The following is a 23,919-nucleotide window of genomic DNA, read 5'->3' as shown; positions in this document are numbered from 1 at the left end:
AGGGTAGGGCTTCTCCCCACTCCCCGAAATGGGGTATGTTGGGGTGGGGGACAGCCCTCTATGGCCTTTGCTGTCCCTCTCCTTGCCTGGCTCCCTGACCTCCCAGTCCAGCTGGGGAAGCCAGACCATTACTGGGTGAGGGCAAGAGATTAATTAGAATAATAAATAGATAAATAAATAAATACACAAATACACTGGAGAGGCCCAGCCGGATGGGGAGAAGGGCATTTGTGAGGTGCCCCAGACCTCCCCCCAATACATAAAGAGGGTACCTGTAGTCCTGTGGGTAGGGAAAGTGCTCAGAGAATCTGCAGGAGAGGCTGGAAGCCCAAGGAGGGGCTGTCCCAGAGTGAGAGAGGGGCTACCTTAGGTGGCCGAGCCCTGAACTGGCCCTCATGTCTGCCCCAGGTCAGGTGAACTCAGAGGGTTGAGAGCTGCTAGTGGGATGAGGGGTCTGGAGAGAGTAGAGGGTGGGAATGAGTGAGAAGGTCCCCCAGAGGATGAGGAAGTTGGTGTGTGAATGGCTAGACTAAGGCCAAGGTAAGGGCAGGGGGATCTGGGACAGGTTGGGGCCTCCGAGAGTGAAGATTAGATTCTTAAGGCCTGCGTCCTGGTGTGGATGGGGAATCCATGGCAGGCGTGAGAGTCAAGGGGAGGTTTAGGCCTTAAGGGGAGGGGGGGCTCCAGTAGAGAACCGGCCTGAAACGCAGTTGGGAAGTGAGAGGAAAGGTCTGCAAGTTAGGGAGACTGCAGGGTCTGGACGGGAGAAAATTCCGGCTAGGGGGCCCGGCAAACGTGCGGGCCTGGTGCCTGAGTTGGGAGCCTTGAGGGCGCGGACAGCGGGTCAAGGTCCGAATCTTGGTAGCCGGTAAGGACGAGGCGGGTCGGGATGTACTTGGGGAAGACAGTGGCGGAAGCGAGTTCTGGGTTTGGGGGTCGGAGAGAAAAGTTCTGGTCTGGGAGCACGGTCCCCAGGAGGGCCGTGGGCAGGGGGACGCAGCTGGGGGACCGGGGAGCGCGATGGGAGGCTCAGCTGGTGGGGCCGGCGGGCGGCGGCGGCGGGGGTGGCTCGGCCCCCTTGACGCAGGCGGCCTCGCAGTGCTTGTGGAGGTAGGACTTGAGCGCGAAGCTCTTGTCGCACTGGCGGCAGCGGTAGTGCTTGAAGGCCGAGTGCGTCTGCATGTGCGCGCGCAGGTTGGAGCGGTCGGCGAAGGCCTTGCCGCAGTGCGCGCAGCCGAACGGCTTCTCGCCGGTGTGCGAGCGCATGTGGCCCTGCAGCAGCCAGGGCCGCGAGAAGGCCTTGCCGCACACGCCGCACTTGTGGCGCAGGTTGTGCGTGAGCACATGCATGGCCAGCGCGGGCATGGACACGTAGGCCTTGCCGCACGTCGGGCACTTGCGCGCCAGCTGGCTGTCCAGGCTGCGGTGCGTCTGCTTGTGGCGGCTCAGGTTCGACGACGTGGCGTACGTCTTGCCGCACTCGGCGCACGCGTGCCGGTGCCCGCCGCCCGCCGGCGTCCCCGCGCGCCCCGCGCGCCCCCCGCCGCTCCCGGCGTCCCCCGCGCCGCCCGCGTCCCCGCCGCGCCGCCGCCGCGAGCGCCCGTCCGAGATGAAGAAGGCGTCCATGGAATAGCTGTCGGTCACGGCCGCCTCCCCGCGGAAGTAGCGCGCCGACAGGCTGGACTGAGGGCTCTCGGGGTCGCTGTACTCTTCCGGGGCCGCCGGCGGGTACGCGGGCTCGGCCGGCGCCAGCTCCAGGCCTGGCTTCTGGTCCGCATCGTAGCTGCTGGGGGGCAGGCAGTGCTGAGCGTAACCTGGAGGGGATGAGACAAGGGCAGGGAAGGTGAGGCGCCCAGGAGGCGTCCCCGTGGCCTCTCTTTGGGAACTGAAGTCTGCTTGTATAGCAGTAGCCCCTGTCCTGCTTCTGTGCTTCTGGGGTCAGGATGCCCAGGTTCAGATCCTAACTCCGTGGGCCGCAATAAAAACCACCCAACTCCATCCTTGTGGAGCATGGTGAGGTCAAATTCTACTGATTTGGTGTTGACTATCTTCTTAAGTGCTCAAGGCCACGCAGGGAAGGTATTATTGTATGATCTGTACAGAGAGAGAAACTGAGGTATATAGTCCAAGCCCACAAGTATTTGGTGGAGCCAGGATCCAAACCTTGGCAGCCTGATGCGAAAACCCAGACTTTCTTTCTTCCAGCAGCATTCGGCCATTCCAGTCTTTTGACTCATCTGAGTCTCAGCTTCCTCATTTGCAAAATGGAACTTATGATCGGATACAAAATGGAACTTATGATCCTTCCCAGGGTCTTTGGAAGGACTAAGTGATGAAAAGAGCCATGCATTAATTGTTCCTGTGCACCAAGCTCCGCCTCCATGCTTTACTCTTGTTAACTCATTTAGTCATCACTGATCCTATGAAGTAGATCCTGTTTTAATTCCCATTTTACATATAAGGAAGTAAAGAAAGAGCACACAGCAATTGCTATATAAATGTTAGCTGTTACAATTATGCTTTTTACTTGCTTGAAAAAGCGACTTCGCTGAAGATTATTCAATTGTCTGCCCCCGCCCTCCCCCCCACCAGACTGTGAGCTTCTCAGGGTGACATCTGTGTGCCCAGCACGTGCCTGGTTCAAAGGAGGTGTACAAAGAATAGACATTGCATGAACGAATCACAGTCCTGTTAAACCCACCTCCTAGGGTTGCTGGGGGATTTAAAAGAGGTGAAGTATGTAGCATGTAATAAATGCTCTAAGAAGGGCATGTCCTTGTAACTTGCTCCCAAGCCTGTTTTGCTCTCTGCTCCACTGGAGGTCTTCTGGAGTCCCCTTGTGAGATTCATCCCCCCTCTGAGCCCCTCCTTCCTCTCTAGATTTGGACCAGAAGTCCTGTCCATTTTGGGATCTAATGACTGTTGGGTGGGTGGGCTGGCACCCTCCCAGGACATTCTACAGGGGCTTTCCAAGGGCAGGCACCACCCTGATTTGACTCTGCCTCCCTGGGCCTTGCCTGGTCCCAGCACCTTCCCTGAGGGCCCTGGGGCCTGGGCTCCCAGGAGAGTTTCTGGCAGATATTACACAAACTTAGCAACCTGGCATTGAGATACCAAGTATTTCCCTTGTCCTTTGATTGCAAAAAACAATGGGGGTTAGGCTTCTTTACCCACAGTGGCAAAGCGGGAAATATGACCCTCCACCACCCCCAGCATCCTTGATTCAAATGAGCAGGTGGAGGAGGGCTTTGTAAGCAGGGAGCTGGATTCAGAGCTTTCATCCCCTGAAACAACCTGCCTGATTCAGCCTTTGTGCTTTTGCCTCTCATCTGGCCTTTGGGATGGTCACAGGGTGAAGTCTGTGCAGAAGGCACCCGGGCCCAGAAGGTGTACCTTTATTTTTTAACCCTGTCCCTTCAGCTGCCCAACAGGGACCTCTACACACAATGACTGGGGGTTGTGGAGGTGGAAGACTCAGTGGGGAGGGCATTGGTCAGATGCAGAGAGGGCAGTGGTGGTGGCAGTTTTATAATGGGGCAGGTGTGCAGCCTCTCAGCAACCCATTCTCCCCTCCTGTCTGCCTTTGGTCTGGAGGTTCCCCTTCCTCACACTCCAGGAATCAGGCCTGGTACTAAAGCCCCCAAAACTTTCAAGGAGTGTTGTTTCAGACTGAGTCAAATACCTGTTAGGTATGCCTAGACTCCCTCTTTCTTCTGTGTTTCTTCCCATTGTGATTATTGATGATAATGATAATACTAGCTGATATTTACTGAGCACTTACTAAGTACCAAGCTCTGTGCTAAGTGCTTCACTCCCATCACCTTGCTGAATCACCAGAAAAATACCTGTGTTACAGATAAGGAAACTGATGCAGAGTGGTGGTGGTACTTGCTCAAGGGTGGGACAAGAGTTGGAACCCACTGCACTGCTCCTCTTCCACACGCTGGGAGGAAGGGGCATGGCTGGGTTGTTCATCTACTAGCAGAGCCCCAGCTAGTGAGCACTTGATAAGTATTTGTGAAATGGGTGGTGAATGGGTGATAAAGATTTGCTAGGCCAGCCTCAATCCCTAGTGCAGCAGGGTCTGCCAGGACCATGCTGTCCACCAGATCTTGGGACAATTTGATTTCCTGACACTGATTCTAGCTGGGTGACCTAGAGCAAGTTGTATGTCTTCCTGCGTCTCTGCTCCGTTCTCTGGGTATGGGGATAGTATAGCATCCATTTAGAGGGGCTCACTGATCATGTGACCTTGGATGTGCTATTATTAAGGATGGCATATTGGTTAAGAGCACAATTTTGGTACCAAACTACCAGGATTGAGTTCCAGCTTTACTATTCCTGGCTGTGTGATCTTAGACGTGTTTGACCTCTCTATGCCTCTGTTTCCCCAGCTGTGAAATAGGGGACAATAAAAGCACCTAACTCACACAGTTTATAGTACAGAGTCCATGAATAAACAAGCAATAAGTGAGAAGTGAACAAATAATAACCAACATTGCCAGAGCACTTTTGTGTCTAATACAATTTAAAGGTTTTACACACGAATGCATCCCACCCTCATGGCTCTGAGGTTGGTACCATCTTACAGATGAGGAAACTGAGGCATAAAGTAGTTGTTAAGCAACATGCCCAGGGTTGTGCAGCTGGTAACTTAGAGCCAGAATTCCAATCCAGTGCCTGGCATGGTACATGTTGGCTGTTACTCTGAACAATAACAATCTCCCCAGGTGGGTTTCTGTGCTGGAAACCCACAGTGTTCTTGGCATCCGCACAGAGACATCTTGCACCTCCAACCTGGGCCACTGTTTCCTCACCCAAGATGTTTAGGTTCTGGCTCATGCTCTGATGAGAAAGCTGGTGATCCAGAGAATTGGTAGCCTCTCAATGGTCTGGGCAGTCCTCGCCCTAGGGGGACTCTCTTTCTGTGGTGTCCTCTGGTGGTGACTTGCAGTACTGCATCACTCCGGTTGCTGGGGGTCTCTATACAGAAATACTGGCACCTCAAAGGCTGAGCCTCTGCTTAGGGACAGCTGCGGAATTGCCTTCTGGTCAGGAATTGTGGGGCCAGACATGGTGGTCAGCTCCTGCGGAGTTTGGCATGAGTTGTGGGGTGGGGGTGGAGGGTTGTATGAGAGTTTATGTGGTCGTCTTGGTGGAGGTGGTTCTAACTTGCTTTGTGATCGTGATCAGGCTGCCTGACCTCTCTGGACTCTGTCTCTACCTGTAGAAGGTTGACTGAGATGCTAGAAAGACCCTTGTTGCATCGTGGCTGAACCGACTCCTCAATGATGCCCATTGTCTTGTCCCCTACCCTGCAATCCCTATCAGCTCCATCTCATTCTCCTCAGACTCACAGACCTCTCCCTAGCTATGTGACTTTGAAACTGAAAGTCGCTCAGTCATGTCCGACTCTTTGTGACCCCATGAACTATAGAGTCCATGGAATTCTCCAGGCCAGAATACTGGAGTGGGTAGCTGTTCCCTTCTCCAGGGGATCTTCCCAACCCAGGGATCAAACCCAGGTCTCCCGCATTGCAGGCGGATTCTTTACCAGCTGAGCCACCAGGGAAGCCCATCTGACCTTGGGCAAGTTAGTAAACCTTTTTGTGTTGCATCTGGATAAAGGCACTTATAAAAGGACTGACTGAATTAATGGTGTATAATGCTTAGTAATGCCTGGCACACAATAGCCTCTCAAGCCGTTATTTAATTGTCATTATTATTGTTCCTACGTTTTCTAGTGATACCCTCTAATCTGCTAAAGAGTGAAGGGGACACACGTGGGTCATCTCAGGCTGCTGCGTTACCTTGGGCAAACCACCTCACTTCTCTGGACCTCAACCCTGGAGAATCCTTTAGGACACTATAGGCAGCGCTTTTCTGACTCTGTGCATGGGGCTCACACAGGTTTTAGATGCCTCCCTCTGTCCTACAGGTGACTATAGAAGGATGAGTTACCTGTCTCCTTGCTGACAGGGTGAGATAGGCCTCTCTCATTTGGAAACAGATAAAGGCAGGGAGGGCCAGGGACCCAGGGAGAAATGAATGACTCTTTTACTCATATTCCAGCTGTGCGACCATGGGTAAGTCACAAAGCCTCTCTGGGCTCCAGTGCCCCATTTGAGGGATAGAACAGAGCCCCTCCAGTCACATGGGGCTATAAGGAAGGCTCAGAAACACTTAGGAGAAGTGGAGATGTCATGTACATCACCCGAGAATGACTTTGGATTTTCCCTGCTCAAGAGTTTTGATATTTTAGACTGAAGATCCAGAATACATTAAAAAATTTTTTTGCAAGGGAATTTTATGAGAAATCAGGTGCTGGGCATTTCACAAACATTGTCTCTTCCAATTGTCTGACCCCCTGGGATGAAGGTGGGGGATTCTCTGAGAAGCACTGCTGATTCAAGCTACCGTTGTGCCCACCCCCTGTGCCAGGCACTGCACTAAGCCCAGAGGCCTGGAGCGGGCAGAGGACTTGCTCAAGGTCACTAGAGGAGGAGTAAGGCTTGAAATCCTCCAGAATCTGTGTTTTTTTCCCCAAACCCCTGAGCAGGCATGGAAACCTGTTGAGGGAGGGAAGATTTTCAACTGGTGGGAGGCAGGGGCAATGAGTTTCTTCAAATATCACCACCTAGTTGGCCTGTGTCTGATGTAATGATGAGGTATTGGGGGTGGGGAGAAGCTATTCTTCTAGAAAATGCACCAGCCCTTTGTAAACCTTTGTGAATAATTAATAAAAGTAATGACTAACCCTGCTTGAGCACTTACTGTGTACAAGGCACCCTGCTCGGTATTTGATGTCTGTTAGCTCATGTCTAAGGGAACGTAGTGGTCACTTGCTCCAATGCCCTACTTCCGAGGAAGCTGAAGCCCAGAGAGGGGCCTTTACCAGGTCACAAAGCAAATTCCCACCAGAGCTAGGCTGGCCCTCTGCCTCCCAGGCCAGTGTTCTTTTTCCCAGTCTCCCTCAGGTTCCCAGTGTCCCAGACTTCCTCCAGGGAATCTCCAGTCCAAATCCCACTTCCCTGTCTCTAGTTGGGTAGAAGAAAGGGGCCTAGTGATGGGCCAGTTTCCCAGGTAGCCCACTTTTCCGAGGAGGGCTGGGCCCTGCTAGGTGGGGGGCTGGAGGGGCTGCTGCATGAATATATTTAGAGCTGCGTCTTGCTGTGCCAGGGCCTCGGGCCTTGAGAATCAGCTCCAGCCAGCTGAGCAGAAAGCCAGGTCTGTCAGCAGCAAAGCAGGATAAAAATAGTTTCTCCTGTCTGCTCACAGAGCTGGGCAAAGGGGCTGGTGCCTCCCCCTCCCCTTATTATAGCATCTTTGTTCGCAGTTCCCCGGGCACTGGACCAGAAATGACACCCACCTCCTCCAAGGGCCTGGCAGCTGGTACACCTGCCCACTGGGGAGGGGGCCCTTGAGTCCAGATAAGGGGGGACAGAATGGGGTCTGGCCCAACATGACCAGGGCTGTAGGGTGTGGGGCTCGTGCCCACTGACTCAAACCAAGGGAATGTGGAGAGCACTCCAGAGCCTCTCCCCACTGTCCCCGCCTCCTGAAATCCCCCATATTCTGGTTTCTTCTGACTGTGACCCAATTCCTGTGGCCCACAGGGAGGTCCACAGCTCTGCAGGAATCAATAGGAAAGATTTTTCAAGGGGTTGTAGGAAATAGACCTGGTGGCTGAGGGTCTGGAGTTACCTAGCACTGGTCAGTGGAGCAGCCTCCCATTCCCTCCTGGGCACCTCTGGGGCCCTTTCTGGGCCTCCTTCTGGAGACCTGGTGTCTCGTATAATGTACGTTGTCTCTCTGGGCCCCCTGTTTCCTGCCCTACCCTCTCTGTGCCCCAGAAGAGGCAGAGGGCCCATTCCAACCTCCCTTCTTAGCCAAAGGCTGGCGGTGGCTACTCCATCCCAGGGGAGACCACAGCTGGAAGGAAGCCAAGAGTTCTGGGGCCTCATCTCTCCCAGCAGCATCTCACAGGCCCCCCGCCCCCCCGCTCCGAGAGGGCCTCTAGGCTGAGGGGGTCCCGGGGATGTGTATGAAGCACCCACCTGGGAGGGGTGATGCAGGCACCACTTATGCCCTTGTCATCGCAGGCAAGTCACCTCTCCAGTCTCAGCTTTGCCTCTGGAGGTTGAAGCTAACCTTCACCTGCACTCTGAGCTTGCTGCCCTGTGCCCACTTTGTGTGTGTATGTGTGTGTGTTTGGGATGTATAAATTGCTATGCTGCCATAGGGACTTGATATACTCTCCTGATCTCTATCAGGAGCCAAAAACTGAGACTGTCTGAAGAGTGGACATTCAGCCTGGTTCCTTCATGTCCCCCTTGTGACCCCAGGCTTAACGGGGGGCATGGACCCTAGATTCAGTATCCCATATTCAGTATCCCATCCCTTTTATTGCACATTCCCGCTGACAGATTTTTAAGAAAATCGAGTTTTGGGCCCCTGAAAGGCCAGAACTGAAAGAGATCAAGTTTGACTGCTTATTTTTGTAAGAGGGAAACTGAGGTTCGGGTAAGGGAAGATTAGTTCAGAGCTTCAGAGGAAGCTGGCTTTAAGTCTTGAACTGGCCAGCTTTGAGAATGGACCTGGACATGACCTTGGACTAGAAATTGGATCTGGATCCAGATGCAGATCCTGGAGCATGAAAGTTGACTTGGACATGGATTGAAACTTGAACTTGGACATGAATTTGTTCTGAATTTTGAAGTGAGCCTGTAACCTGGGACACTGACCTTAGAACTAGACTTCAGACCTTGTCCTAGAATGAAGGTTGGACATGGACTTTGAACTTGAACCTCTGCCATATCTCTAATCTCGACCTTGGACCTAGACCGAGACCAAGATGCCAGGGGCAGAGGTGGTTAAAGACACTCAGGTGGGCCTGCTCTGTGTCCTTTGACCCCTCTACAGCCCTCTCTGAGCTCCCTCTGCCAAGGGACCGGGGCTACCCTTTTGCATCCCTGCACCCCAAATAGGCTTTCTAAAGTGTAAGGTAGATATGTGGTAATTGGGGACTTTGAGCAGATTCCCAGGCCTGGCCTGGGGCGACTCCTCGGCGCCATCAGAGGGAGTGAGCGGAAGCTGGTGTTGGTATAATGTGGTCAACTAGAGAAGCCCACGGGCAGAAGTAGGAGCGCTTCCTCAGCTGCTGGGGAGGCTTAATGTAGCTGTGGAGGGCAGACAACTGCGTTATTGGATTGGCATTGATCCCTCATCTGCCTGGGTCGGATGCACTCTGAAGGAGTATGAGGGCAGGACGTGGTGGGGGTTAAGAGGATGGAGGACCTGGCATCCAGCTGGAGTTCAGAGTTAGGGTGTGTGGAGAGGTCGATACTCCGGGGCCAGTGAAGAGGTCCACAGATCCTTGGAGACCAGTGGTGTGCAGCTGGGTGGGCACCTTCCTTCTCTGAAATGAATGAGTCCCTAGCATTCCCCAGGATGGGGCCCAGGCCTGGGAAAGGGGAAGTTTGATGGAGTTGGAAGATGAGGTTCTGAGAGGGTTGGGAGGATGTGAATTGCCACCTCACTGGGGGACTGAATCTGTGCTCAGAATCACCCAGGGGAAAGGAGGGGAAGGGAGAGCTCCACGGAGGTAGAAAGCAGTGGAGAAGCAAGAGGGGGAGAAAAGAGGCATTACGTTGGAGAGGATGGTGAAATTAGATCTGCTCTCCCTTCTTTGGGGAGCGCTGCAAAGAAACCTGGAACTTGCCCCATTGTGGGGCTTCTTCCCTATTTAGGTGCATTCAGGGGGAGCCTGGAGCTCAGATGTACCTGCCACACCCTCTGCCGGGCCCACGGAGGCTGCTGTTGTGTGTGTGTGTGTGTGTGTGTGTGTGTAGGAGGAGGAGTCCTCCAGGAATTCTCCAGCACTCCCAAGCTTTCCCTGGGCTGGGGGTACTCTTTAATTTGGGGACTTGCATCTTCATCAGTCAGAAGCCTGTGGTTCCCCTGACCTCCACATTCACAGGCTCCCTTCCTGCCCCCACCGCCACCCCAGATTCCCCTCCCGTTGGTCTCACCCTGACCCTGCGGCCGTTGTTGCTGCAGGAATGGCTTGTAAGAGGATCTTTCTAATAACTGGAACTATCTCCAGCCCCAGGCTCTCCCCCTTTCCCTCCCTCCTTTCTCCTCCCCCCTCCTCCTCTCCCTCACTCTCCTCACCTCCCCCCCTCCTCTCTTTCTCCTTGTTTACCCAGCACACTTACACACGCTGGGAGAGAAAAACGTCGGCTCAGCAATTTTTCACACTTCCCTCAAATGCTCAGCAAGGTTATTTCCGGCAGAGCGGAGACAACGGACCACTAGATGCTGGCAGGCTCTCCGAGGACCCCCAGCACCCCTACCCACCCATGGGATGAGGGAGCCTTCATTTCCCGGTCTGGCCACACCCCAGGGATGGAAGAGCCCCCCCACCCCCACCCTGCCCCATAACAAAATAAGGCAGACTCTGTGTTTCCCAGGCGTACTCAGGCTTTAAGGGTCACCCCTTGGTCTCTGGCACTAACCATTTACTGTAGACACTGCCAGAGCAGCCAGGGCAGAGTACCTGTCCTCGTCCCGGGGCTGCCTGCAGAGACTGAAGCCAAGAAAAGTGCTTGGCCTCAGAAACTCTGCCACCCTCAGCCAGACGTCGAATGGTGAATGGAGCCCTACAGAAACCCTGACAATGGCCCCCTGCATTCTGTTAGACCCTCATCCGGTCATCTCCAATGCCTCCCACCCCACACTTGACCTTCACAGAAACTGAGCTTGTCAAAGTTGGAAGGATGCTTAGATCATGCCATCCAAATTCTTCAACTGTTGAGGAGATGGAGGATCAGAGAAGGAAAGGCACTTGCCCAAGGTCACATAGCAAGTCAGAGACCTAGAGCCCAGGCCTAGGATATCTTCCACGCCAGATATCAAACTGTTAGGACAGCCTCACAATTCCCCAGAAGGAGCTGGTCTGGAGTCCTTTAGGGAAGGGGCCAAGGACTGGTTCTAGGGGGTTAAAGCTGGTAGAACATCCCTGCTGATGGCTTGGCCCTTACCTTGCTTCCCACTATTTGCTCAGAGGCTCCTTTCAAAGCTTTTTTGGACTGAATTCAAGGCAAGGCATTCCTGCCTCCCTCCCGAGGAACAGTCTGCAGTTTTGGCTGTGCAAGAGAAATTCTCTGGGCTTCTCTGGGTTTCCTCAGCTGGCCTGGGACAGGACCAAGGGGCTCTCAGTGGGCAGGAACCCAGGGCTTTGTGTCCGTCCTCCCAGGGATCCACATTTCAGGCCTGCAGGCATTTCCATTTCTACCGAGGTCCCCAGCCCTGGCATGGACCCAGGTCCACCCTCTGCCCTGCCAGCACTCAGATAAGCCCAGCCATATCCCTGGGATTCAGTCCTCAACCCCAAGAGGCCCTGGGGCCAAGAAAGAGGACAGTAGAATAAGAAACACGTGGGGCAAAGAAAAGGGGGTTGGTTCTCTTGGAGATCTGGGGGAGGTCAGGGGGTGAGGGGCTGGAGCTGTATCCCTGTTAGCTCCTTAATTTCTTTGACCTTGATGAGGTCACAGAGCATTTTACCCAGCACCCTCTTGCTACCTGGCTTGGCGGAGTGATGGAATGTGGGTGAAGTGCTTGGAAATCCCTGAGGCAGAAGCTCCCACCCTCCTGCCTTTGCCATCTCAGCTACCCCCTCATCTTCAATCCTTTCTTTTCTCCTTTTTCTCTCCTCTCCTCTTTCCTTCCCACTTACACACACACACGCTCACACACACGCTCACACACACACGCACACCCCAAAGGTGATGCCACATGTGATGTCAAATTTCTTCTGCCAAAGGGATGCCTCCTCTTCAGACACTTGTCCTGGGGGGACCATCAGAGGAGAACCCTTTTATGATCCCCTTGATGGGGGATGGGGTCCACAGAACCAGTCTCTAATTTTCCCCCACAACCTCCAGAGATCACCCCTTTTTGGGCCTGAATGACCTCTCTTGTCCCCCAAACCCTTGTCACTATAGAAACTTGCTCTGAAAAGAAATAGAGTGCGTTGGGGGTGGGGGACTGACAATAAACAGCAGGGCTGGCTCTAGAGGGGAGTGAGAAGCTGGAGGGGGGAAGAGGGTACGACCTAGGAGACCACGAGCCACTTTGGGGGAACCCCTCCTAGAAATTCCCTCTTCCTCTCAGTCCCCAGGACAGGCCCAGCCTTTGGCAGGCATGTGGCTGAGGGTAACAAAAGAGTTGCTGAGAGAGGGGGCTGAGAAGACTTGTCTGGCATCACCAGGGAGAGCAGACTTGAAGGGAAAGAGGGTGCCCCCAGCTACCCCTAGGGAGCCAACCCTCTCTCCCCAGGGATTGGTGGTCCAGGCCAGTTTACCTTCGCCATCAAGGGAGCACTCTCGGACAACCAGCCTCCTTCCCTCAACCAGGAAGAGGGGACCCTTAGAACGCCTTGTGCATTAGCCCCCCCAGCACTAACCCTTAATGGACACCACTCTCTGTCTCTCCATTCTCTCACCATCCTTCACTCCAGTTCCAATCTAGGGCCACAACTTTCAAAGTCCAGGCTGACGCTCGCTCGGCGGCGGGATGGGCCGACCCTGCGACTTTCCCTTTGTACGGACCTGGCCCTCGCCCCGCCTGCCTGGCCCTCGGGAAGCCCGGGAGGCGCACACAGCCAAGGAAATCTCCTCCCGGGGTTCCCTGCCGCGCGCACCCCTCCTCGTGGCCCGAGTTGGGGAGGGCCCGAACTCCCCTCCCCTCTTCTTCCCCCCCGCCGGGTCCCACTCACCGTTGTCCCCGGAAGGCCCCCGGGCTCCAGGCAGCACGTAGGCGGTCTCCAAGGGGTGATAGGTGGGGGCCGGCACCCCGCTGCACTGGAAGCCGTCGCCTTTGATCTTCTTTACCAGGAAGGAGCGGGGCATGGTGCGACTGGCGTGGGACTCGGCGGGGGCACTTGCGAGGGGCCCTGGTCGGGGGGAGGAGGCCAGCCGGGCGCGATTGGCTGTCTGCGCGGGGTTTCAGCACTGGACAGCTCCCAGCGGGCGGCGGGCGGGCGGCAGCGCGGAGCCGGCACCGGTGGCGGCGGCCCCGGCTGTAGCTCTGGCTCCCGCTCGGGCTTGGCGGCGGCGGCTCTCAGACAGGCGATCGCTGGAGCTGTGCTCAGCACTCCGGCTGCCGGCTTTATATGGGACGCAGGCTGGAGGAGATCAGGTGGTCCCCTAGCAATGGAACTGTTCAGCGCTCTAATCCATCAAATGTCCCCCAGGACAATCGCTCCGCACACGTTCCCCTGAACCGGCGGCGGTGGGGGCAGGCCAGGCGCAGGGAGCAGCGGGCAGGCAGGAGGGGAGAAAGTGAGGGCGAGAAAAGCAGAGATATAGAGAGACGGAGAAAGGTGGGGGCGCGGGGGGGTGGAACAAGGGGGAGAGAGAGAGAGAGCGCGCGGAGATGAGATACACAGAGAAAGACAGAAAGAGACATACAGAAAAAGAGAGACACATACACAGTGAAAGAGATTGAAATAGGAGCAGAAACCAAGATAAGGACAAAAAGACACGAGAGAGAGAAAGAGAGAGAGAGAGAGAGAGAAAGGCAGAGACGGAGAGAAGTAATAACACACACCCACGGGAGAAAAAGAGACCTCCAGATACACAAAAAGAAAGCACCCCAGGGATGCAAAGAAAGGGGAAGAGAAGTGCAAGACAGAAGCAGAGAGGACAGGAGGTAGACCGATCTGAGCAGGCGGGGTTCAGGCACATGGGGACACAAGGAAGGGAATGCAGAGAGGAGTGTGAGCTCGCCAGCGGCGGACCCCCCCCCCACCCCCGCCTCCAGCCCCCTCCCTGTCCCCTAGTTCTGAAGGGGTCAGTTTGGACACTCAGCTTTAACTAGGGGAAGTCATCCCCCCTCCCCAGCTTGTCCTCCCACTGAAGCTCCCTGTTGGGTTTGGGGTTCAACTTTCTTCTTCCAGAACTGATGAAGGGAGCAAGTCCCCCATGCTGATGCCCAGCCTAGCTCAGCCAGTCCTGTTCCGGTGCCTAGCTCAGGCGGGCGCTGCAAGAGGAAGTGAAAATCGTCCAGTAATTAATTTCCCTGCTGCCGGGGGGTGGTGGTTTTGACACATCCGAGGCTGTGTCTTTCCCTGAAGCGGGGAGCAGACAATAGAGACACGTGGACTGGGAAGGGAGAGGGGGGGAAGGGAGGGGGAGCGGGGCTCCCGCTGGAACTCTTTGCAGGTCAGCTCCTTTGTCTCCAGGAGGATCTCAGCAGAAACCCCCCTCCAATCCAGCCAAAACCTAGGGGAGCTTCCATATCTGGGTAGGACCAAGGAGCAGGAGAATGCAAACCCCTGCTCAGAGAGGCTGCTTGGCAAAGTGCCATGGTGGTGGGCTGGCCTTAGCAAGTATGTGATGTCCAGAGCACAAGAGTCCCAGAATCAGACTCTAGGAATGTCAAGATCTCATTGGTTAACAGCATTCTGTTTATGGTATGCTAGACTGATGGAGTGGGGTTGTGCTTTTGGGACTGGATCATCTAATACCATTTGGGAGACTAAGACCCTTGAAGACTAAGAGAGGCCGCAGAGGTGCCCAGGGTCCCACAGGGAGTCAACAGAAATTTCCAGAGACTCCTGTGGTCCTTTGGGACCTCACACAAATTTTGAGGTGTTGCTTAGAAATCTTAGAATAAAATTTGGACCTCTGATCTTGCCAAGGTCCTGAATGATATGGAGGGTCCTGCCCATCTTCTCAGAGATATTGTCCCACATTTTGCCCTCTGGGACTTTTTTTAACCTCAATCACAGAGGGTTGAGCTGACCACACCCCTGGACTCATGACACACTCAGTATTCCCTGCTTCAGCCACACAAGCCGACTTCTCATCTTGCAGACTTATTACTCTCTCCTTGGCCTCTGCTCTGGTTCTTCTGTTCAGAGGAACCCTGCATTGGCATAGCTGAGGCCTCACTTCTTCTGGGAAGTGTCCCTGACTTCCTACATGGTAGACTGGGCCAGCTTGCCCATTGGCCCCTGAGCTGTGTGACTCTGTCCTGTGTTTGGCTCAGCATACTCTTCCAACGTGCAGTAGGATCTCCCAGCTCCTCTACTTACTAGCCATGAGATCTTAAGCAAGTTATTCAACTTCTCTGTGCCTCAGTTTCCCATCTTATAAAATGGGCTTGCATATAGTAGGTATGTAAGCCTGCTGATGAGCACTTACCTATAGGAGGTGCTCATTCTGTGTGTGTTCTGTAAGTACAGTTGCGCCGGGAGCACCCAGGATTCATCTAACACATGTTTGTGGGGTTCTACATAATAGATGGTAACCTCAACAGTCCCTGGTCTCCTTGGAGGTGACATTCAAGGGACATAAAATTGGGTGAGCAATGGAGGGTGCTGGTTCCTAGACAGGGTGGCCAGCAAGGGTCTCCTGGAAAAGGTGACATCTAAGCAGAGACTTGAGTGATGAGATGGAGCCAGCCATGGAAGGAGCCAGAGAAAGAGAGCTCTGGGCAGAGGCTTCACAAGTTCAAAGACTCTGAGGCAAAAATGAGCTTGGGCCAGTTCAGGAACAGTAAGGAGTGGGAGGATATGAGGTCAGGAAGTTGGCAGGGCCAGAACCCAGAAGGTGTTCAATAAATCATGAGTGAATGACTATGGGGTGAGTTGTTGTTGTTCAGTTGCTAAGTCATGTCTGACTCTTTTTGACCCCATGGACTGCAGCATGCTAGGCTCCCCTATCCTTCACTATCTCCCAGAGTTTGCTCAAAGTCATGTCCATTGGTTGATGATGCTATGCAACCATCTCATCCTCTGTCGCCCTCCTATCCTTTTGCCCTCAATCTTTCCCAGCATCAGGGTCTTTTCCAATGAGTCTGCTCTTTGCATCAAATGGCCAAAACATTGGAGCTTCAGCTTTAGCATCAGTCCTTCCAATGAATATTCAGGGTTGATTTCCTTTAGGATTGACTGGTTTGATCTCTTTGGAATCCAAGGGACTTTCAAGAGTCTTCTCCAGCACCATGATTCAAAAACAACAATTCTTTGGCACTCAGCCTTATTTATGGTCCAACTCTCACATCCATACATGACTACTGGAAAAAACCATAGCATTGACTATACGGACCTTTGTTGGCAAAGTGATGTCTCTGCTTTTTAATATGCTTGTTTAGGTTTGTCATAGTTTCCCTTCCAAGGAGCAAGTGTCTTTAATTTCATGGCTGCAGTCACCATCAGCAGTGATTTTGGAACCCAAGAAAATAAAGACAGTCACTGTTTCTACTTTTTCCCCTTCTATTTGTCATGAAGTGATGGGACCAGATGCCATGATCTTAGTTTTTTGAATGTTGAGTTTTAAGCCAGTTTTTTCACTCTCCTCTTTCACCCTCATCAAGAGGCTCTTTAGTTCCTCTTCACTCTCTGTCATTAAAGTGGTATCATTTGCATATCTGAGGTTGTTGATATTTCTCCCAGCAATCTTGATTCCAGCTTGTGATTCATCAAGCCTGGCATTTCACATGGTGTACTCTGCATATAAGTTAAATAAGCAGAGTGACAATATACAGCCTTGAGAAACTCCTTTCTCAATTTTTCATTGTTCCATGTCTGATTCTAACTGTTGCTTCTTGACCTGCATGCAGGTTTCTCAGGAGGCAGCTTAGGTTGTCTGGTATTCCCATCTCTTTAAAAATTTTCTACAGTTTATTGTGATCCACACAGTGGAAGGCTTTAGCATAGTCAATGAAGCACAAGTAGATGTTTTTCTAAAATTCCCTTGCTTTCTCTATGATTCAAAAATTGTTGGCAATTTGATTTCTGGTTCTTGGGTGAGATTCAGCCTTAAAAGGTGGATCTATTCAAAGGTAGATCTTTAAAGTTGGAGAACAACGTTTCACTGCTCACATAGAAATTGTTATTAGTTATTGGTGGTGTAGCCATATTTTCTTGAGTTTGTACTGGGATGTCTGTCCCTTAGTGGTGCTTAATACAGCGGAGTAAATAATGCAAGTGGGCACCCTTGAGTTCACTTCTACCTGCCTGACCATCCTGCCGTTCCAACCTTTTACATAAGAGATGGTAAAACTGAGCCCAGAGAGCTTCCCAGGACAGTGAGGGTCCAACAGTGAATTAGGCATAGAACTGGACTGAGACTGGACTCTCCCTCATCAGATCTTCTCAGTGGGCAGGGTGGGTAATTCCCACCCTTGAGAGAGGTAATTCCCCCTTGAACTGACAGAGAGAGGCCCACAGAGTGATGTATCCAAGGTCCATAGTTCACTGTTGTTGGGTTGAAGATCAGATCCCAAGTCTCTGACCTCTGACTAGTAGGTGGTGTGGGCGGGTGTCCTTAAGCAAGGATGAAATACACAACCTCTGGCATGGTTTCAGCTCTAGGACACCATGGAGGGCCTTCTGTCTCCCAAACTTCCCCCCAATACTGGCTCACTGGTTTCAGAAAAGCCATGTTTAGGAATTCATTTCTCCAAGTCACATCAAATAAGGAAAGAATTTTAATCCCAGGCATGTTTGATACAGCATCAGAGACTGGAATAAAAGCCTCAAGTTGGAGAAAATGGGGAGGAGCTGTGAGGAAAACATTCCCTTGATGGAATATTCTGCAGCCATTAAAAATTATATGGAGGAAGACCTTGTCTTTCAATGAAAGATGCAAAATCTTGAAATCCCTTACAACACGTTTGCAACTATGGGCCAAAATAAAGATAAATATGCACAGAAAAGTGAAGAAGGATGGCGGAACTATGTGTTTCTCCACCTTCTTTTTTGTGTTTTCAAAGAAGACTATAAAATGTTGCGGTTCAAGAAACATTTATCTTGAGCACTTGCTAACTTCTCCCTTATTTCTGAAGAGAAGAAATGATAAAATTTCAAAAAACATGTCAGGAAACTCATTCTTCTGACTTTTGAGAAGATAGCATTGCCTATGGCAAATTTCTCCAATGACAAACAATAATTATTACTATACCAACAGTAGCTTCACGTGCCTGGCACTGTTCTAAACATCTACCCTTCACAGAAACTGGCCTTGCCAGAGGCTTTCTGTAGAGGGCTTTGGAATCAGCCTGTTTTCAGTTCTAATCCATGCTCTGTCATTTCCCAGCTTTGCTTCTCCGTACCTCCATTTCCTCATCTGTAAAATGGAGATTTTAAAAGGGATTATCCCCAGTGTTGTGTACGTGTGTGCTCAGTTGCTCAATCATGTCTGACTCTGTGATCCAATGGACTTTAGCCCACCAGGCTCCTCTGTCCATGAGATTTCCTAGGCAAGAATACTGGAGTGGGTTGCCATTTCCTTCTCCCAGGGATTGAACCGCATCTTCTGTGTCTCCTGCATTGGCAAGTGGATTCTTTACTGCTGAGCCACCTGGGAAGCCCATCTCCAGTGTTGCAATGAGGATTAAATGATAATGTATCTATCTGTAAAGGGTTTAGAGCAGTGCCTGGCACACAGTCATTTGACTTGATAATTGTTGACTGTACTTTTGTTTATATATCATTTCTCATCTAAGCCTTACCATGTCCTCATGGGAGAAGGCTCTGTTATTGACCTGTTGACAGATGAGGGTGAAATGACTGGCCCAAGGCCATATGGTTATTGTGGGGAAGAGCTGGGAGGGTCTCACATCCCTGTGGTCTACTGCCTGCCTCTCCAGGAGTCCCAGGCTTGGCATAACTGGTTTAGCTGGTGAAGGCTGCAGGCTCATCCCTTTCTGCCCTACCGATCTGCTCTGCTGTCCTTCAGATTTCAACCCTGTCTTGCCCATCATGAAGGAGGGGAGCTGCTAGTGTCTTGGTGTGACTCGCAGTGCTGTGTAACCCCAGCTAGCTGGCAGAGCCACCTGAACCTCACTCTGGACATCTGTAAAGAGGGGACCAGGCATTATATTCAGGCCTCACTCCATGGTATTAGAAAGGAACACCACTCTGGGAGCTGGGAGCCTGATTCTTCTCTCTCTGCTCCTCCTCTGGGCTCCAGCCTTCTGGCCTGTCAAATGGGCATGGGACAAGTTGGTCCCTGAGCTGCCCTCCAGTGCCAATAATGGAATTCTGTATGAATTCCAAGGAGGAGAGTGGCTAAATGCATCCACTTGATGTTGATGGGGCTTTTTCTCTGGTAAGCTTCCTTAGTCTGCCTGTTTCTCCAGTGTATTTCTCCAGGCCCTCCCTCTTCCAAGCCTAAGGAAAGAGGGTAGGAGAAGCCTGAAACTGACTTTTCACAGCTCTGTACACCATGACTCGGAGAGAGTGGCCCAAGGCCTTGCGGGGGCGGGGCGTCTGGAATCTGATCCCTGCTATATTCTCTCTCTGGTCAATTTGGTCCCCGGAAGCAGATTTGAAAACCAAGATGGAAGTGCAACTTATGGGGATAACACCTGCAAGAAAAAGAAGTACGCCTTCAGACTAGGGCGCAAGTCTGACATCTGTGAAAGGAGAGAAGGAGACTGGGTAAGAGGAGCCCCAGGCAGCGGTGCAGCTCAAAGGAAGTCTGGCCAGAGCCACAGGGAGCTCTGGGCCCAAGACTTCCTGCAGAGGAGTCTCATGCTGGGTGGAATACCAGGCCCTGGTTCCCCATGGTGCCCAGGCATCAGCCGATTGTCCCGGAAGGAGGGTGGCCTCAGCTCAGATGCTGTGGCCTACTGAGAGGGCGCTGCAGTGGGAGCCTGTCAGGGACTGCAGTCCAGAGCGGCGGGCACCTCCCTTCAGCTGCTGCATGTTTTTCTTGATTCATTTAATAAACATAGCTCTGGGCTATGTGCCAGGTACTCATCTACACACTTTATAAATATCACCTTAGTTAATCCTCACACTCGCCTTTTGACTCGTCAGTATCATGAGCCCCATTTTCAGGGGAGGAGACTGAGCCCAGAGAGGTTACGTAACTTGTCCAAGGCTTTACAGCCAGTAGGTGGTGAGCCATGGGTCCAGTCCAGGCAGCCTGCCCCAGAGGCTGTGGTCTCACCACTCTGCCATGCCACCTCCTCTCCTGGGAACCTTTCCATTCTCATTTTGTAGAGGGCTCCGGAGCTCAGAGCCTCAACAGACTTCAGAAAAGGGCCTGACTAGTGCAGCTGAGTGTGTGGCAGGGTCCCACATGCTCCTGGAGCTCCTACCCTGTTCCTCAAAGCTTCCCACCTCAGGCCTTTGCAGATACTGTTTCTGCTGCCCGGAGCATGCTTTCCCTCCCTCTTTGCCTAGTTAACCCCTCCTCCATTGCTGCCCTGCTTGACTCCAAGATCTAGCCCAGGACAGAGATGATATGCAGTGGGAAGGAGCGTGTTGTAAAGACACTGATGATAATAATGCTAGCTGACATTTATTGAGCACTTCTTATGTGCCAGGAGCCAAATCTAACCCTTTCTGTGGATTACCTCATTTAATCATCACAACAGTCTTTGAAGTGGGGGCCCACAGCTATCCCCATTTTACAGATGAAGAAACCAAGGCTCAGAGAGGCAAAGTGGCTTGCCCACGGAGACCCAGCTAGGTGTCAGGATTCAAACCCTGATCTTAAATATACAATCCCTCTTTCTAACAGGGCCAGAGGTGCCAAAGGGAGTCTCCCTCCTCTGCATCCCCCAGGGCTGACTGCTCCTTAATGGGGGTAGGGGCCCATATCTCTTCCATTCACTGCCACACTCTTATTACCTACATAGTGCTGGGCAAATAATAAGTGCTCAATAAATATGTATCTTAAATGAATGAATAAACTGACTGGAAAAACCTCCTTGTGATGCATCTCCCCCAACTCACCTTGATCCTTTTTGGCCTGAGCTTGGGTTAGTTCATCAACTCTCAAGGTTTTCCTCTCCTTTGAGGGATGCTGCTGCTACTGCTGCTAAGTCACTTCAGTCATGTCCGACTCTGTGCGACCTCATAGACGGCAGCCCAACAGGCTCCCCCGTCCCTGGGATTCTCCAGGCAAGAACACTGGAGTGGGTTGCTATTTCCTTCTCCAATGCATGAAAGTGAAAAGTGAAAGTGAAGTCGCTCAGTCGTGTCCGACCCTCAGCTACCCCATGGACTGCAGCCTTCCAGGCTCCTCCGTCCACGGGATTTTCCAGGCAAGAGTACTGGAGTGGGGTGCCATTGCCTTCTCCACCTTTGGGGGATAATTGAGTCCTTATCCTGACTACCACAGTCCTTGACCTTCCCCCATTAAAGTATCTTTCCTTCCAAATTTGAAATGTTCCTGAACCATGGCAAGGTCACCCTTTAAGCAACTCCCTGAAACCTCTGAAAAGGACTGGTTGCAAGAATCTGATCACTGGGCTCCCTGCCAGGTCAGGGGGCCTTGGGACAAGCCCTCAGCATGTGTCAGGGATGGAGAGGCTAAACAGCATCTCACAAGAGCCTCACATTGAAGCAAATGAGATAGCTCAGAGTTTGGGCCTGGGTCACCCTGAGCCAAGTGTTAATCCCAGCTGTGCGTCTTCAGGCTGTGCGATTTTAGGCAAGTCACTTTGCCTCTATGTGCCTCTGTGTCAACTTTGTAAACTGAGGCTAAATAGGGCTCTATGAGGCCTGGAGCATAATCAACACTTGATAAATAGAAGCTCTACTTGAACAGGCTTCAGGATATCAGCATCATTCCCTGACTATCCCTGTTTGGCAGTTGGGAAAACTGAGGCATGGAACAAGCAAGTGCCTTCTTTGGAACTTTTAGGCTTCTGTCTGCCAGATCAAGGCTGGCTCCTTCACCCCATGGTGGCCTCTCCTGCCTCCATATCTTCCCTACCAGCTGAGCTGAGAACCATCCCTGGCAGATGCTAAGGCGGCTGCTGAAGCTGCAGAGTTGGCATTTCCGGGCTCCCAGGGCTCCTGGCACAGAGGAATCAACCCTTCTCTGCACCCTCTAGCTCTGTCTCCTGCTTCTGCCTCTGCTCATATACCAGCTGGGACCCCTCAGCTTCCGGAGAAAGTCAGGCGGTGGCCCAGGTGCATGGAGGCAGGGGGCTGTCAATATTGACCTGTGCCTGACCCCAGACTAGTGGACAGACCCCTAAGAAGTCAGAACACCCACAGGCTCCAAGTGCACCCCTTCACAGCCTCCCTCTTTCTCACTCTGGCTGTAGAGGGCCAGGGGAGCAGAGAGGTATAAAGCCTGGATGGCCTGGGTTCAGATCCCTCCTCTGCTGCTTACGGATGAGTTATCTACCCTGGGCAACTTACCTATCCTCTTTGTACCTCCGTCTCTTCAGCTGTCAAAGACGATGCTAATTGTACCTCCTTCACAGAGCAGGTGGGAATCCAGTGAGATGTTTAGGATGCTCGTTCACACACAGTTGGTACTCAGTAACATCAGCCATTCTGAATGTGGAGTTCACTCTCTCTGTTGACCTCTTAAACCTTTCAGCCCCAAGGAGTATCTCCTGTCGATTCCTGAGGCTCCAATGGTCAAGACCCTGTGGTGAAATCCCACTGACCTGGCACATGGTAGGGGCTCATTAAAAGGTCTTCTTGGCTGTGACACAGGAGCTTCCCTGGTGGCTCAGAGGGTAAAGAATCTGCTTGCAATGCAGGAGACCTGGGTTCGACCCCTGGGTCAGCAAGATCCCCTGGAGAAGAAAATGGCAACCTGCTCCAGTATTCTTGCCTGGACAATCCCACAAACAGAGGAGCCTGGTGGGCTACAGTCCATGGGGTCGCAAAGAGTTGGACATGTCTGAGCAACTTCTCTTCCTCCTTGGCTGTGATACAGCATGAACTCATGGAATTTTCATGACCGCTTTTGCATGTAGTATGATGACACTCAGGTTATAAAGGACCACATAGGCACAGACAAGTTAAGAAATTGCCCAACGGCTCACAGCTCATAAGTCTTCAGATATTTACTGAGCATCTACTCTGTGCCAGGCACCATGCTCAGAACTGAGGATGCAGCAGTGGACAGAATAAAAACCTGCTCTCAGGCAGCTCATGTCCACCCTACTGTACTGACAGATAATAAATAATAAACAGGTAGATATGCCAGCTTCCTATTTACAAAGTGTCAGGAAGACAAGTGATGTGGGGCAGAGATAGAATGGGGCTGTTTTAGATGGGGTGTGTAAGGAACCTCTCTGAAAAGATGACTTTTGCATAGAGTCCAGAAGGCAGCAGGTGCTTGGTTGGGATACAGGGAATCCACACTTGCATTGGCTGTGGCAGGTGCAGTCTGCAGTCCTAGAGATCCCGGGTCTGGGGGCACCTAGAACTCACCTGTTTGGGTTGGCTTCAAAGTGGATAGTGATTCCCTCTGCTTCAGCTGGCCCACCTCTGTGGAGGAGTTAAAAGAACAGGGCAAATGACTTAATTCCTCTGGGTCTTGCTTTTCTTACCTGTCAAATGTGCATTGTCAAATGTGCAACTCAGCATGTACCCTGGAGTTTCTAGACAATGGCTGCTGAGTCATCAAGGATCCATGGTAGCAAACACGCTTGAAGAATCTCCAAGAGGGTCAGACACCAGGATAAGAGGCTTCTTGTGTCCAAAATAAAAAAGAAGAAAAAAATAGGTCATAGGCCTGGCCTGAGGGAGATGTCCCTGCTAAATGGGCCCCAAGGCCAACGCTGGAGGCGTCACACCCTGGGGAGAGAGGAGATGCTTAACAGAGACAATCCAAGGAAAGTGCTGAGCACAGAGTCAGGCACAGCAGAGGAACCCAACCCTTGGTGACTGGAGTGGACAGGTGACCTTCCTTTCAATTGCCCACAACCTTCCAACTACCTGGTCTGATGAGTCCCCTCCTCCCACTAGCAGGGTCGGTACTGGCCTCCCCCATGTCCTCTTAGCCAGGGACAGTCATGTAGTCAGCCCTAAGCCCATGACACACTGGCTAGAGTATGTCAGCCTCTACACTGAGTGTCCAAAAGCACCAGGGACAAAGATCAGGGACTCAGCCTCCAGCGTTGGCCTTGGGGCCCATTTAGCAG

The 23,919-nt window shown here is 52.3% G+C and overlaps 1 protein-coding gene across 1 annotated transcript; it reads right to left on the bottom strand.

The window, feature by feature from the left end:
• Nucleotides 1-395: 395 nt before the first annotated feature.
• On the bottom strand, nucleotides 396-12,911 carry SCRT2 (scratch family transcriptional repressor 2). Its single transcript, XM_055543203.1, has 2 exons — nucleotides 12,779-12,911; nucleotides 396-1,814 (listed from the first exon to the last, which is right to left on the bottom strand). Exons 1-2 carry the CDS (start codon nucleotides 12,909-12,911, stop codon nucleotides 1,030-1,032), a joined length of 918 nt encoding a protein of 305 aa, XP_055399178.1. The 3' UTR covers nucleotides 396-1,029.
• Nucleotides 12,912-23,919: the final 11,008 nt, after the last annotated feature.

The sequence above is a fragment of the Bubalus kerabau genome, chromosome 13 (assembly GCF_029407905.1).
Source record: "Bubalus kerabau isolate K-KA32 ecotype Philippines breed swamp buffalo chromosome 13, PCC_UOA_SB_1v2, whole genome shotgun sequence".
Taxonomy (NCBI): Eukaryota; Metazoa; Chordata; class Mammalia; order Artiodactyla; family Bovidae; genus Bubalus; species Bubalus kerabau.
Note: the sequence above shows the minus strand (reverse complement) of the source record. Positions and strands in the feature narration are given on the sequence as shown.

What these genes read in the sequence shown, in the direction of transcription:
- SCRT2 (XM_055543203.1), bottom strand. Translation starts at nt 12,911, where the DNA reads ATGCCCCGCTCCTTCCTGGTAAAGAAGATCAAAGGCGACGGCTTCCAG. An exon ending in GGGGCCTTCCGGGGACAACG is followed by an intron (nt 1,815 to 12,778) that starts GTGAGTGGGACC and finishes CATCCCCTCCAG; the next exon opens with GTTACGCTCAGCACTGCCTG.